This window comes from Neurospora tetrasperma, assembly GCF_000213175.1.
Source record: "Neurospora tetrasperma FGSC 2508 unplaced genomic scaffold NEUTE1scaffold_2, whole genome shotgun sequence".
Classification (NCBI taxonomy): domain Eukaryota; kingdom Fungi; phylum Ascomycota; class Sordariomycetes; order Sordariales; family Sordariaceae; genus Neurospora; species Neurospora tetrasperma.
In genome coordinates this window covers 10133-26268 of record NW_009799100.1, presented here as the reverse complement: position 1 = coordinate 26268, position 16136 = coordinate 10133, and the positions used below count along the sequence as shown (strand labels likewise).

At 54.6% G+C, this 16136-nt stretch overlaps 3 protein-coding genes across 3 annotated transcripts; 2 read left to right on the top strand and 1 right to left on the bottom strand.

The window, feature by feature from the left end:
- Nucleotides 1–2738: 2738 nt before the first annotated feature.
- Nucleotides 2739–4614, top strand: NEUTE1DRAFT_59180 (uncharacterized protein; the record flags this gene model as incomplete). The annotated part of the gene is made up of 2 exons (XM_009850577.1): nt 2739–3756; nt 3818–4614. The coding sequence occupies 2 exons, from the start codon at nt 2739–2741 to the stop codon at nt 4486–4488; spliced, it is 1689 nt and encodes a 562-aa protein (XP_009848879.1).
- Nucleotides 4615–5475: 861 nt separating this feature from the next.
- Nucleotides 5476–7389, top strand: NEUTE1DRAFT_77863 (uncharacterized protein; the record flags this gene model as incomplete). Its single annotated transcript, XM_009850576.1, has 2 exons — nt 5476–5609; nt 5682–7389. 2 exons carry the CDS (start codon nt 5476–5478, stop codon nt 7342–7344), a joined length of 1797 nt encoding a protein of 598 aa, XP_009848878.1.
- Nucleotides 7390–8000: 611 nt separating this feature from the next.
- Nucleotides 8001–16086, bottom strand: NEUTE1DRAFT_77860 (uncharacterized protein; the record flags this gene model as incomplete). Its single annotated transcript, XM_009850575.1, has 4 exons — nt 8001–12880; nt 12950–15429; nt 15497–15968; nt 16024–16086. 4 exons carry the CDS (start codon nt 16076–16078, stop codon nt 8001–8003), a joined length of 7887 nt encoding a protein of 2628 aa, XP_009848877.1.
- Between the last annotated feature and the right edge of the window lie 50 nt (nt 16087–16136).

The window sequence follows — 16136 nt, the reverse complement described above, 5'->3', positions numbered from 1 at the left end:
TGCTTGCACCTTGATGGAAGGATTCTCACCCCTACCAATTACCCTCACCCACCCCACTCCACACCTACAACTGGTGTCCACCACGCCTCACCGGAAAACTTGACCGGCATCTGTCTATCACAAGTGTACTTTATGGGATGCAAAACAATATAGTGTATACTGGCGTAGATACATGCAAGTCCCTCTGTTGTGATACCCAGCCAATCCTTGAGCATGTACACTGACGAGTGCGGGGCCTTTGAATCACGACTACCTCTAGGGTTGTGTACCCTTTTTTTCTTGTGCTAACCGACCCAGTCAGACATTTCTTCAGCCAGGAGCAGTTGTCGGAAGTCTAGCCGAAAGTGGAGGTTCTCATCTTTTCACCAAGGTAGGTAAATGCAGGCGCTTTCCCTCTTTCAACTTTTGCAAAAGTCTTGGCCAGCGGGGACTGGACCCGATGGCGCACGGAGGAGTCCAAGATGCCACTGTTTCTGCAAGATCCTCGCGTCCAGAAGAAACAAAAGGAGCCCTGCTCATCCAAAATGGCGACAACTGGCACGATTCTGTACTGGCGAACGGCAGTGACCAGGCCTCTCCACTACAGCCAGGGCATCAGTTCGAGGAACTCAGGGAGGTGCGCTCCACAAGCACAGCCCACTTCCTAGCCCACCCCCACAATGGATCATTTTCCCTCAACTGTTCCTGGCTGGGGCTCGTAGTTGCTTGGAATGCAACCCTTCTGCTTCGTAAAGTCACCTATTTTCTGATGAATCGAGGCTGACGTCAGCACCAATCACCGATTCTCGAGGCAGGAGCTACTAGGGAGACAGAAGGCAGCATAGAACGTGGGCCATACTCCCGTCCTCTGCCGGCAGTACACTAAACCTAGGTGTCTAGTGTAGGTAGTCACTCCAATCCTCTTTGAAGGGAAGATGAAGTTGAGGTACCTAGGTACTTTATCGCCATTTGCAAGGAGTTCACCGCGCTAACAACCTAGTTATTCGTATGCGGCTAGTCATCGGAACGGGCCTGGCCGCCTAGACCGGTGCGGGTGCTAAGGAATTAGGTCTTACGTACATGTATGTACTGTGTACATGCCAGCTTGTCGAGGAACTTGAAGCCGCGAAGGGGCCGATTGGATGCCCGGACACTCCGATCCTTCCAACGTTCGTTAGCGGCGAGATCCCGCAGCGCACTGCGACGCAGTTCAACCTGTCCACGAAGCTTCCAGAATGTTGGCATCAATCTGTTACGTTCTGAAAGATTTCTATCTGTCTTGGGTTTCCGCTTTTGGACATAGCAGTCCCGTCATTCCTTGTGTTCGCAAACAGAGCCTCGCGAAACAAGTTGGCGGCTATGGACCAATCATGTGCAGACCGACTAGGTACATGGGCCCCGGAGATAAAAGCTTAAAGCAGCTCGGGTGGGGGCAGCATTGGGAGATGTTTATCGGCGGATACTTGGTAACGTTGGTGTGAAACCAGACTTTATCGGAATAATTTCACGTTGATGTGAGAGGGTGTGATCTTGTACAGAGTTGCGCAATCGGGAGTCCAGCAAATGGCAGCAAAGCAATGCGTGGGTGCCTGTAACCGAGTGGAAGCTTGAGGACCTACCCTCCTACATTACCTAGGTACTAATCCCTGCCGTCTTTCCAAGTTGGTGCCGAACAGTCAGTTATGTATGTATAGTGGCATCAGAAACTGCACCACAGGCAGGGAGGGTACCTACACTTCCGTTGGGGCGGCGGAGACGAGGACAACGTTGATTTTCAGTTGATTTCATCATGTAAGTACCTTACGTAACTCAGAGGTAGATACAAGGAAGCAGCAGCAAGCTGTGTTTAGACCGTGGTTGAGTTTATTTCATATTGTATTCATGTTCCGGACTCCAGGTGAATGAAAGGTCTTTGCGTGGGTAAACATGCCTACCTACTTGACCTCCATGGGCACAAAATTCGCGTTATGCAAAAGGTGTCTCTATCGGTAGGTGGTGAGTTGCTTTCAGGTGTATCAATACCAGAAACTTCACGCTGCCCTTTGGTGACATTTCCCTTCCTTCCCTGCCTCTGTGCTTGCTTTATTGGCCAGTCTCGCATTACAAATCTGGCTTCAGTTCGGGCCCGAAGTGCAAGAATCCAGCCATTCAGCCATTTCGACGAACACACATCTTTGTATAGCTGGTGGCCTCGCTAACTTGGCCTTCATGCTTGGTCTGCCACGCAGATACCCCCCTACTTTGAGGTTCTGAACCGAGAGACAAAATGTGAAAAGTGGCTCTTTCATGTAGTGTCCCGTTGATGATAGCCAGGTAAGGTTGTATATGCCATGCAGAGTGTACTTGAAACTGTTCCAATGCAATTGTCCTTGGTGAAGGGAAAAGTGCCCGGTGATAACGTTATTTTGCGTCCAAAAGATCGACGGTTTTCCTCACAGTCACTTCCCAACCCCTGAGTATTATAAGGTGGCAGTACCAGACCACCTACCTCTAGGTAACCACCTGGGATTTATAGGCCGGCAGAGGTGTAGACGAAGCATCCAGGTCGGACCAACCCTTCACTTTCCTTCCAGCATCCATCCACCACGAAAAGCAGTCAAGTCTTCAAGTTTCGTCATTACCCACACTACCAAATATCTTCTCGGAGTCATACACACCTAGTTGCATACTCGCACCTTATTCTCAAAGTGATTTCCGCCTCAACAACAGACGCTGCAACGATGGAGCCTCTCCCACGAGCCAACTCCCCCATGAGCTCCATGCCTGACAAGAGGGAAACATCCCAACAGGACCTCGAAGCCCATGACACCGACAAAACCATGACGGCTGTAGAGGAAACAACAACATCTCCCACCGACGAAACCAAATATCCAACCGGCCTCCACTTGACGCTCATTATCCTCTCGCTGTGCGTTTCCGTCTTCCTTGTTGCCCTCGATCAAACGATCATCGCCCCTGCCCTAGGCGCCATCACTACCCAATTCGCCTCCATCAAGGACATTGGGTGGTACGGCGCCTCCTACCTCTTGACCACCACAGCCCTCCAGCCCATGTACGGCAACATATACACGCTCTTTGATATCCGGTGGACGTTTTTGGGAGCCGTTGCCCTGTTCGAACTAGGCAGTTTGATCTCGGGTGTTGCGCCCAGCTCTACCGCTTTCATCATTGGTCGGGCTGTTGCTGGGTTGGGGACCGCGGGTATTTTCTCAGGGGCAATGGTGATTCTGACCTATACAATGCCGCTGAGAAAAAGGCCAGTCATGTTTGGTGTTTTTGGGGGGCTTTGGGGTGTGTCTAGCGTTGTCGGACCGTTGCTTGGAGGGGCGTTTACAGATAAAGTTACGTGGAGGTGGTGTTTCTATATCAATCTACCGCTTGGAGGGGCGGCGATGGCGGTCATCGTCTTCTTTCTCAGGATACCGAGGAATGCAAATGACGACAAACGCGGCGCTGAGAATGGCAATTCCAAGGCGTCGTTTGGTTCAAAGCTTTTGCAGCTGGACTTGATAGGGGCGGCCACGTTCATTCCAGCCATTATCATGTTGCTGCTTGCTCTTCAGTGGGGAGGCGCCGATTATCCATGGAACAGCTCTGTGGTGATTGGCCTCTTTGTCGGGGCGGCAGTCATGACTCTGATCTTTGTCGGAATTGAGATTTGGCAGCAAGATCGGGGCCTGTTACCACCGCATTTCTTCAAGGATCGCAACGTCCTGGCGGCCATGATGTTTGCCCTGTTTGTTGGCGCGTACTTTTTTCCTCTCGTCTTTTATCTAGGTGAGTTGTATCCTGCTTGCTTGAAGCATCCTTTGGAACGACTTCTAACTAGCCTGGGCAGCACTTTATTTCCAAGCAGTCAAAGGGGACGAGGCCATCGAGGCCGGCATCAAACTACTCCCATACCTAATTTCCTTCGTTCTTGCCTCTATGGCCAGCGGAGCCCTAATCACCATCTTTGGCTGCATCAACCCTGTGGTCCTCTTTGAGACGGCTCTAATGACAGCCGGTGCCGGGCTCATCACCACCTTTTGGCTCGACACCCCCTTTGCCAAGTGGTTCGGATACCAAGTCGTGGCCGGGCTAGGAACGGGCGTCTGTTTCCAGGCCGGCATCCTTGTTGTCCAAAACGTTCTTCCACAGCATCTAATTCCCCAAGCCACGGCATGCGTCCAGTTCTTCCAATCGTTTGGGGGCGCGGTCTTCATTGCGGTGGCGCAGAGTGTCTTCCAAAACGGCATCATCAACAACCTTGTCCGGGATGCGCCGGATATTAGCCCAGATCTGATCATCAATAGCGGTGCTTCGGACATCCGCCAGGTTTTGACGAAAATGGGCCGCGAGGATGCTACTAATCTGGTACTAGGCGCGTATACTCTGGGGTTGAGGAACACCTTCTACATTAGTGCTGCTGCGGCTGGATGTACTTTTCTTGCTGCCTGTTGCTTCGAGTGGAGGAGGATCCAGAAGGGAGGAGGGGAAAAGCAAAAGGCCCACCAGATCTGGCACTAATGGTCAGGAGAATGAAGGTGAGCCGGTGGCCAATGGTGTGAGGCTGGGTGGAACACTGCCCTAGGCTGGGTCGTCGGGTCATCGAAGACTTCCATTGTTCGGTCTCAATGTTACCGCAAGTATCATGGAATAACACCTAGATAGGTACCTAGATGAATAGCACGTTCACCAACCACAATGACTCCAGTCAAACAGGCAGCTTGTTGATGGACGATGTGCTGACTCGGGCCTTGTCGATGCAACGCAAGGGGGCCGGCCGACACTAGTCGAGATTTCGGCCGAAACCTATGGCTCGACCGACGCAGGACCATTGCACCCTCACAGAGATACGGGTCGAGTCTGATAACCCTCGCTTACCATCGAAGCCCATGCACCACTGACTTATATCGGTCGTGTTGGAGTAATCCCAGGAAACGGGAAAAACATAGCCTTCTGTCCGATGAAGAGGGTGTACCCAAATTCACGACAACGCGGGATGATGTTGACGGGGGACGGCCGAGCAAATATGAGTTATCATGATGACGGATGCGGCAGCGATGAAGTTGAGTGAAGGGATGAGCCATCCATACGAGATGTGATTGGTGGTGTCGTCTTCGTTCGAGGCAGGAACCTAGTCAGCCTGATGTAAGCCGCGTGCCTAGCCAGTATAGAAAAGGTCGTGTTTAATCGTGCCAATTGGGATAGAAAAGTGAAGACAGTACGTGGTATTCCAATGCAACCACATTGTCAACCTTGGGGCCCCAGTAGACCTTCCTTTGACATACGATCACTAACCATTGCAAGGAACGCGCCGTGGGTACTCACGTTATCCTCGTCCTTCAGACACAATACCCGGGTGACGCTGAACGGCCGAAGAGGGGTCTCCCATCATTGGGGTTAACAAGACCAAGAGCAGCGTGACTCTGCACTCTAGAGTCCCAGAAAGCTTTGTGTGGAGGTATGTCCCAGGTATTGCCTTCATCACCCGCATTGCAGACACCTGCCATAATGCCGAACTATGGTGGGACGATGGTCCATCGACAGCTGCGCGTCGACAACCAGCCAGCAGTAAAAAAAGAAGACAGGGAAAGACCAAAAGTCTCTCTCAATAAATCAGCCATTATTCGGAGGCTTGGAGCACTGTAAGTAATCCCATCACTGATCAACACCCCGGCGTATGAAAAAAGCGATAGCTAATAAGGTCGATCTGCCAGGGAGTCATACCAGATTGCTCTCCAAACCCTCGATCTGATCCGGAGCAACGTCGTATCCAGTCGCTTTGTGTTGCCAAAACGGCTTGCTCCCACTGCCAGACATCATGACTTGGTGAACGAATTCGAACGAGCCGTTGCGCGCGTCGTACTGGCTCATCCACACATGCAAGTGGGCATCGCAGGCGCCAAAACCAGCACGCCGACGTGGGTTCGTCTCGACAGCATCAACCTCGGAAAAGTGATCAAGTGGCAAACGGTCAAAGGCGGCGATGATGCTTTCCAGAAGGAATTTCAGCAGACGCTAAACCGCGAGGCTGACACCAGGTTCACCAAGTTCCGTGCAGAGCCAGGATGGCGGATCAGGGTTCTTCGCTCGGAGGCTGACACGTCTTTCATCGAGATCCTCCTAATGTTCAACCACACTCACCTCGACGGTGTCAGCTGCAAGAATTTTTACCGGGAGCTCCTCACACACCTCCATGCGTCCGACTCGGGCTTGCACGGCTCCCCACAAGCAAGCCACAACCCGTTCCTGATCGACCACATTCTTACCCTATCACCCACGTCTGCCTTGGCCGCCAGCCTCCCGCCGCCTCCGGAGTACATCCTCCCTTTCCCCGTCGACCCAACAGCGTTCGAACACTTTCTCAAGCACGAGATTCAAACCCCCTCTTCTCAGTATCCGCGCAACGTTGCAACCCATGCACACTGGGCCCCAATCCAGCTTACCAGCCCTGACACAGTTCCGTTCAGGAGCCAAATCCGCACCATGACATTTCCAGCGAACATTGCGGAGGAGCTGGTACAAGCCTGCCGGAAACAGGGGGCGACATTGACGGCGCTATTGCACGGTATTGCACTCGTTTCGCTGGCCCCCTTGAGAGAACTCGTGGCGAAAGCCGATGCCTTTGCCTTTTTGACGCCGATGAATATCAGAAGATATTTGCCCTCTCCTTATTCGAAAGGAAGGACAGGCAGGGTCAAGAACAGATTGGACGCCGAAACTGCCATGGGGAATTACGTGACAATTATCGAGCACGTGGCGGATGAAGAGCTTGTCGGCCGGGTGCGGCGTTCCTTGACGGCGTCCAAGTACGTGTCAGGTTGTAACTTTCAGCCGAACCCGAGGGCAGCGGAGGCAGAGGAGGTGTTATCTGAAGTGCACGACTTGATCTTCGTCGCCGCGCGCCGCGTCCGGGCGGACCTCGCAGCCAAGGGCGAAAGCTGCTCTCCGCAAGGCCTGGAAAACGACATGATCGGCTTCGTGTCGCGAGGGGTCTCGGACTGGAGAAGGCAATTACAAGAGGAAGTGAAGAGACCGAGAAAGTCGTCGTGGGTGGTGAGCAACTTGGGGGCCGCGGAGGGAAAGCCGTTTCATTCCTTGGAGGAAGGTCAGGAGGAGAAGGAGCATGGATGGTCCATAACGCGTATGAGCATGACGCTGTGTGCCAATGTGGTTGCGTCTGCTTTTGGGATCGCGGTTGCGTCGGTCAAAGGAGGGGACCTGGTCGTATCGGTGAGTTGGCAGGAGGGAGTGGTGGATGAGAAGGTAGGAGACGCGTTCGTGGTGGCAATGGAAAAGTGGTTGCGACTGGTCGCGGAAAGGCAGAGGGCGGATGATGTTGTTTGGAGCAAGTGGAAGGTTTGCAGTGACTGCAACTAAGTACCTAGGTACGGCTGCTTAGGTTAGAGGTAGGTGTCATGTACTATCATTATTTCAGATGAAGCGTTAGTAGTAAGGCGGGTTTCCGTGCATTTGGCTGCCTTGCACTAACTGGCCCACTCCGACTGCGTTAGCCACCTTTATGAGTGAAAGGGGAAAGTCCAGGTCGCTTAACGGCAGGCAATGGAAATGACGAGCACGTGATCAGAACGGGATGTCTGCATGGATGTGGATGTGGGCTGTGCCACCCCGCACCCGACCTGAGGTCTGGATTCTCCATAGAAACATCATCTCTTCCCACATCCATTGTCCTGTGGACTGATGACTGCGTGGGAATAGCATCACCACCCTTCCCGTTTTGATACCTTTGCTTACCATTGAAGCCATCTACAGCGTGCCTAGGATCATCGTCTTTTCTGATCTCTTCCTACCTGTGTTTTTTCTGCAATTGATAAGCAAGGCACACTGGTGCAGGATCGCGTCTCCCGAGCCGAGTGGAAAATATTCGAATTCAATTTGACATCATGACCAAAACACCTATCAGCCTATCAAGTTATATGGCTACCTCTACATACAAAAGATCAACCAAAGTCCCGAGCCATTTCCAACTTGTGTGAAAACCCCAACGCCTAACTTCTCAGCTTGCGAGTGCCACCTCAAGCAGTCGCAGACAGGGCCTTGTCCGCAATGGTGGAAGCGCGGGTGCTGATGCTCACGCTGGGGTCCAGCAGATCCAACATGCTGATGTTGGTCCCCAGAGCCTGGATGAACCAGTTGCGCAACTCGGCCGCAATCAGACTGTCGACACCCAGCTCTGCCACCGACTTGGCCGGGTCAATGCTCTCCACGTCGACGAACAGCATCTCGGCCACCACCTTGGTGATGGCATCCTGTACCAGCGCCACCGTCCGTCCTCGCCCAGCCTCTCCCTCGCGCACTGCAGCTTCCAGCTCTGCCCGGAGATGAGCAATCGTGTTCTTGTTGGAACCCTCATCGGCTGCGTCTTGTGACCTTCCCGAGTGTCGCTGTGCGTCCGCAAAGGCGCGCATCATCAAAGACACGCGCCCGTCACTGTACCACCGTGGTGGCACTGTGGAAGATGACGACGATGCCTCGCTGGCCATCTCTTCACGTCTTTTCGCCGCCATTGCTCTGGGATCCAAGTATGTGTGCAAGTTTGCGACAGAAAGCCCGTCATCGTCTTGACCTGACCATTGCCCAGCACTAGTCTCCTCCGTCACCGTTCGGTTGTTTAAGAATGCCGGCTCGAGGAGCGCCAGGAACTGAGACTCATCCAGGGTCAGTGCCTTGTTGCGTTCAAACATGTCGACGGTAATCCCGCTGCTGCCGACATCCGTCACGTCCTTGATCAGGCTAAACGACACAGTGGACGCGGGCAAGCCAAGCTGTCGGCGGTATCGCGCAAAGGCATCCTGGAAGTTGTTGGCAGCCGTGTATGCACTTTGGGTCGCGAAACCATACACCGACAATGCAGAAGTGGTCATGACAAAGAAGTCGAGAGACATCGACAGAGTCGCTTTGTGCAGGTTCTTGGTGCCTGCCACCTTGGCAGACAACCCTTCGTTCCATCTCTCAGGTGACAGCTTGTCAAAGGTCAGATCCCTATATGAGACTGCCGCATGCACGATGCCCTTGATGGGACGAACAGCCGAGATTGCCTTGATCGCGCTGGTCACCTCGTCTTCTTTGCTGACATCGCAGGCAAAGCATTGAATCTCAACACCTCGCCCGGCGAGCCCATTGAGCAGCTCCTGGACACTTGGAACGCTGGAGGCAGTACGCCTCGACAAAAGTGCGAGGTGCCTTGCGCCCCTTCCCACCATCCACCGGACCAAAGATTGTCCCAAGCCCCCCAAGCCTCCCGTCACCACATAGCTCGCTTCGGGGTCGAATTTGACGGTGGGTGCATATGGCGCCATCCGAACCAAACTTTCCGGGTTCTTGAAGCTGACCACTAGCTTTCCAGACATTGTGCCAAAATCGCCAAGTGCCGACGACAATTGTCCAACGTCTGCCGCCGTTATTCTTGGAACCGGTCCAATCACCCCTTGCCGGTAGTAATCGTCGACGGATTGCATGAGCTCGGCCCCAAGCAGTGGATCCGAATCGAAAACGGCGAACGGGTCGATAGAGGCATAGGTGGCATTGTGTGGAAGTGACATCTGACCGACTACTGGCGTCGTCTGCCCATCCACCCCGCCGATATCGACAAGACACCCAAGCGGTGCCAGGACCTGCAGGAACAAAGACAGGAGCTCTCCACGAGCGGCAGTCGCCATGACAACCTCGAACTTTCCCTTGCGCGTTTCCTGAGCTGCGCGCTGGAGCTGCTTCGAGTCGAGGATAGAAATGACATGCGAGGCGGGTAGGCCTAGCTCCTCAACCAGGAACATGCCTTGCTCGGCTGTCTCAACTGTTGCAAACACCTGTGACCGCTTTGCCTTTGCAAGAGTGATGGCTGCCAGGCCAAGGTCCTTGGCGCCCGACTGTATGAGGATTGACTGTCCCTCACGGACGTGAGCGACGTGGTCCAAGGCGTAGAGGGCGGTGGTGTATGCGAGCGGCATCGAGGCCATCCGGATCATGTCATCCTTGGGCTGAAGCTTCGTTGCGAAGGCAGCAGGCACACGGGTGACACTGCCAAACTGACCCTTGCCCACTCCATAGACGCGATCGCCAACTTGGATGTCGTGGACTCGGCTGCCTACGGCTGTGACCACACCCGCATATTCGGAGGTCAGGTAATCGCCATCCACGCGGCCAGCCCAGTGCTCCAAATCTCTTGAATTTACGCCCACAGCATCAACAGCCACATCGATGAAGTCGGCCGGCAACGGCTGCAGGAGGTCTTTGTAGGGAATGAAGTACAATGAGTTCAGCACACCGGGCGTCTCGAAAGCAGCACGTACTCCCCCTGTCTGACTGGGGCTGCCAATCGGACGTAGTTCCGGCTTCATGCTCCTCGTCTCTAAGCCGTACTGGGAGTGGAATCCGGCATCTGGGACGTGACGGCTAACCCACAGGCAACCGTTCTGCCAAGCGAACTCGCGGTCAGCGGGGTCGCCACCATTGCTCTCCCCATCCACGAATACAGAAGCCGATCCGCTGGCTTGACGAAACAGGTCACACTCGCCGTCCACGATGCTGCGAGCGAGCTCGTTTGCTTCAGCAGCATCTTCAACTTCAAAGTTGTCCACGTCGATATCGATGGACATGTACTGGCTGGAGGGGTTCTCAGTTTGGAGCACGCGAAGCAGGCCTGAGATCAAGGCACCCTCGGCAGCCCGTCCCTTGATGGTACCGCAACTTGTCAGAGCGACCAAACTCGTTGCACTGCGTGCCAGGTATTGCATGGTAGCCAGATTCTCCTCGTTGGCCTTGATCAGCAGGTGGCTCTCGTCCAGCAATGCGACCACGCGCGATCCGGGAGAAAGCTCCTTCGTGACGTCGTTGAACGTGATAGCCTTTACATTGGTACCCCGCTGTTGCAGTTCTTGACATATATGATCTACCAGAACTGGTGTTCCGTTGCTGCCACCATGCACCACATGGACAGTCGTTGCCGACTGGGTTTCCGGTAACGGTTCAGGCTCTTGCTCAGGCACCTTGGCAAGAATAACCGAGGTGGTATTATGGGGTTCCGGGAAGTCATCAAGTACCAGGTCCAGCCCTGCGAAGCCTGCTTCTCTCAGGGAACGGTCCCAGTCCTTCAGGCTCTGGAAAGGAGCATCCACACGTCCATCTGGAATGCCGGCCCAGTATCCCGTAAAGGTGCCCACAACAACGCCTGGCACGATGAAGTTCTCCGTTGTCTCAACCAGAACAAGTCGACCACCTGGCTTGAGGAGCCTGCGGCATCTTGACAGCGTCTTGGTCATGTTTGAGGTGGCATGAAGGACTTGACACGCAATGATCAGGTCATATGTCTGCTCCTCGTATCCCTGTGCCACGGGGTCCTCTTCAATGTCAAAGACGGAGAAGTTCATATCCCTCAGATCGGCCATGGATTCCTTGGCCGCCGACAGGAAGCCGGGCGAGATGTCTGTGAAGGTGTAATCCCGGTAGGCCTTGATGCCGTTGGGGCCGTTAAAAGCCTTCATGGCGATCCGCGTTGCGCCACCAGTACCGCCTCCAATCTCGAGAACCCGGAGGTTTGGTTTGGCGTGGGCAAGGCCAGCTAGGACAATGGAGAGCTGTGGGTAGATGCCTGTCATCAGGAGGCCTTCCTGATAAAGTGGTGTTAGAAGGTTCTCCCCGATGATGACTTCCATCCCCGTTTTTCGTTCATACAGAATGTCGGCCGCATTGTCGTGCAGAAGCTTTGCGATCTTGACTTCCATGATGTCAGGTGCCTGGGCGACAAGTTCTTCGATTTGCTGAAGCAGAGCACCCTTAGCTGCCAGCTCTCTTGCCTCTTCCATCATCTCAGAATGATCACTTTCACCCTTTCTGATGATCCAGTCAAAGAAGTGGCCGACCTCACCCGAAGGCTGGGGCCGATCTGCCTGCCGCCCGAAAGTTTCATACATGCTGTATACAATAAAGTGGGCTACCTTGTTCGTGATCCCCCACAGTGGCGCCTTGTCAACATTTTTGGTTGGTGGAGGGTATATCTGGCGAGCTTGGCTGTTGCTGAGCTTACGGATGTCCGGCTTCCACACTAGGCGAGTGTAGGGGCTGCTGAATGCCCTATCCACCGGCTTGGCCTCACTGGAGAAGCTAACGCATCGGAGGGACTCGACGTCAAGCAGAAGCTTTCCATCTGCACCCAGGAACTGCAGATCAAGATGGGCACTCCGGATACCGCGCCGCTGCCCACGAGCCACAACGGTACATGTCTCGCCGCCATGGGCTAGGCTGCTGTCGATGTACAAACCGGAGAATTGTACCGGCACAAAGGCAGTGGTAGCCTCGCTCGGCCGCCCTCCGTGGCACGCAACCAAGCCCAGCTGAATGGCACCGTCCAGGGAGGCCGGGTGTACGGCGTATCGGGACTCGCCACCCTTCATGACACCAATTCCGGGCTGCAGATGAACGGTCGCCACGGCCAAGTTTGACGCCGCATCAACACGGATGTCCGACAGAGGCTGGAACACCGGACCGTAGCCGAGGCCAATGTCCAAAAACTTCTTATACCAAGCCTTGACGTCCACGGCCCTTGGTGCATACGGAGCGGCAACTCGACCGTGTTCGACGTCAATATCATAGCCTGTCTCTTGAATCACCACCTTGACTCGTCCAGTGCAATGCTCCGTCCACTCATTGGTTTCGCGGCCAACTGAGCTGATGGAAAAGGTAGCCCATGCAGGTGATTGCGCTGTGGCAAAGTCGACAAGCTCCATGCTCGTGAGTATCTCAACGCTGTAGTCGTCTTCTGGGATTACAAGGCTCTTCTTGATGACGACGTCACGTAGAGAGAAGCCCTTGACCTCGAACGGCTTGGCGAACTCATCGTAGATGCGTAACGCAGCTTCTACCGCCATAGCGATGTACGCGGCACCTGGCAGAACAGCATCTATTCAACGGAGCCAAATGTCAGCTACATAAGTGCAATATTCGCTGCTTGAAAGAGGGGAGTGCTTACCTGGCACAAGGCGGTGATCGCCTAACCATGGGACGTCCTTCATCCGGAGAATGTTCCGCCATTGGGGTCGCAACTTTGCATTGCCGACGACCTTCGAGCCGAGAAGGTCATGTCTCAACACCGACCGGTACCGGTACTCCTTGCTGGCCCGGCTCTCATGATAATTCAGGCCGTTATAAGTGTACTGGTAGGGTGGCAGATCGAGACAGGTGCTGCCGTGTTCTAGGCCTTCGCTGTGTCCTGCTTCCCCATCAACAGCGTTTACAGCGGCAAGGTCGATGGGCGTGTTTAAAGTGAACAGCGTTCCGGCAAGTTGCAACATGGATAGTCGGGCGTCCTCCTGCCTCTTGAGCGTGGAGGCATACGCCACAGCCTTGCCAGCGGCCTTGACAATCTGCTCCACCGGGCTCTTCAGCGCGGGGTGCGGTCCAATCTCTACCAAAGCGTGGATGGTGACATTCTCGTTGCGTACCAAGCTTGCAACAGCCTCCGAGAACTGCACAGGTAACTCGAGATTGGCCCTCCAGTAAGCGGATGGATCGTCAAACGACCCAGTTGTGTCTTTGTTGGGTTTGACAGACGATACCCACAATGCCTTGGGATACCGCTGCTCTGGTGAGGCAAGGCCGAGCTTCTGGATGTGTTGAAGGCCCTGGCTCAGCATCTCGATGTACTCGCGCCCAATGGGAAGCATGTGGTGTGAGTGGTAAGCATTGCCGCCCGTCTGGAGTTTTCGATTGAAGACGCTGTCGGCGGCCAAGGCTTTCGAGATACTATCAACGGCTGCTGGATCGCCGGACAACGTGACGCTTCCTGGCGAGTTGATTGCTGCTAGCTTGACCTGATCCTCCAGGCCAGAGAGATACTTGGCTACCGCTTCAGGGCCCAGGCCGACAGCCAGCATTGCACCGGTCTGTCGGTTCCGTGATACCGCCTGACCGCGGAAGTAAGCGGCTACGATGGCTTCGGCAGCTGTGATACGACCAGCAGCGTACGCCGCAGCCATTTCACCAGAGGAGTGTCCAGCAACACCGTGAGGTCTCACGGACCATGAAGCAAGCAGATCAACCAAGCCAACTTGTACAGCAGTGCACACAGCCTGAGAAATCTCGGCTCTCTGGATGAGGGCAGCATCACAGTCTCCGGACAAGATCTTCTCTAGTGACCAGTCCGGACCATTGGGCAGTGAGCTAAGGACATGATCCAGGTACTGGATCGCCGTGGAGAACACTCGATACTCAAACAGCTGGGCACCCATGGCATGCCACTGGGCGCCTTGGCCGGTGAAAATGAAGCCAACGTTGGTGGGTTGCAATGGTGCTCTTACCACCCTGCTCTTGGCCGCGAGGCCCTCAACAACCTTGTCTTTCTCTACGATACAGAAGGATCGCTGGGCAAATTTGGACCGTCTGGCACCCAAGGTGTATGCGACATCTGCCAACGGTAACTTGTCGACAACTTGAGACAACGCTTTGAGGTTCAGCTCGAGAGAGTTTTCGTTGTGAGCAGAGAGGGGGAGGAGCACAAGCGATCGTGTGTTGGCGTTCGGCGAGGCGGTCATCTTTGGCCTCTGAATGATGGGACGATGCGAAGGCGTACCGCTGCGCCCGTTTATATGGCCATTCACACCGTTTGTTGTATCTCTGGTGCTGCGCTTGTAGATCCCAGGCGCAACATAATCCGGCAGCACGATGTTGACATGGTCTATGATGCAATGACCGTTGGCACCACCATAGCCAAACGAGTTGATGCTTGCTCTCTGCAAGCGATCCTTGGGCCACGGCGTGACCTCGGTCACTGGCTGAACCTTGGCACCCTCGAAGTCGATGTTGGGATTCCGGGTTTGAAGATCGTAGATGGGTGGGATTGCACCGTGCTCTAGAGCAAGAACAACCTTCATGATGGACGCCAAAGCGCTGGCACCTTCCCCGTGTCCCACGTTACTTTTCACGGAACCGACAAGTAGCGGATCGTCACTAGACCGTTCTGGAGCAAAGACTCTTCCCAGTGCGGCTACTTCGATTGGGTCCCCAACATACGTGCCTGTTCCATGGCATTCAAAGTAGCTGGTGTCGCGGAACGGCAGATTGCCGGCGTTACGGTATGCTTCCCGGATGACCGTCTCTTGTCCGTTGGCACTAGGTCTCGTGATACCGCCGGTTCGTCCGTTGGAGTTGATGGCTGTTCCTCGGATCATTGCGCGGATGGGTGACATATTGGCGATAGCGAGGGAAGGTCTCTTGAGATAAATGGCGCCGAAACCCTCGCCACGAGCGTAGCCTTCCGCCCGAGCGTCGAAGGTGTGGCAGCGCGCAGATGCGGAGAGCGCGCCGAGCTTGTCCAGGGCAATTTGCACTCCGGGATCGGCGATCCAGTTAGCTGAGGCGACGATGGCCGAATCACAGTCCCCGGCGCGGATGGCGTTGACTGCGAGGTGGAGGGCGTACATGGAGGACGAGCAGGCGGTGTCCACCGTGAGGCTGTCATCAGATGTCAGTACATGCCATGTCAGCTGTCTTGTAACCCAGATATGCACAAGCTACGCACCTTGGCCCTTGGAGATTGAAGATGTAGCTGATGCGGTTGGCAAGAATGCTGGTGCCGGCGCCAGTGAAGGCATACGGCCTCGGGTTGTCCCAATCCCGCGATTGTATCATCCAGTGGTCAAGGCAGAAGTTGCCTACAAAGACTCCCGTCCGGGTCCCCGAAACGCTCTCCCACGTCTCTCCGGCATTTTCAATGGCTTCGTAGGCCACTTCAAGTAACTTGCGTTGCGAAGGATCCATGGTCTCGACTTCCAGACCGGTCATGCCGAAGAAGGTGTGGTCAAAAAGACGAGCATCCTGCTCGGCAAGAAAGGCGCCCTTCATGGACATGGAGCCCGGCCGGTCTGAGTTGGGATGGTGAAACCCGGTTGAAGAGAAGCGCGGGTCATCAAACTCCTTCCAGCCGTTGACTTTGTTTCGGAGAAACTCCCAGAATTGAGAGGGGTCATGAACACCGCCTGGCCATCGGCATGCTGCTCTTACGTCAGTACTGGTTGTTTCTGTAGTCGTGAGGTAAAGACGACTTACCCATGCCCACAATGGCCACCGGCTCATGAGTGTCGTGCTTGAAGGTGGAAGACATCGCTATCGTACTTGATGGTGATCTCTGACACGGTCAAGTGTGCAGAATGTTGAATGGA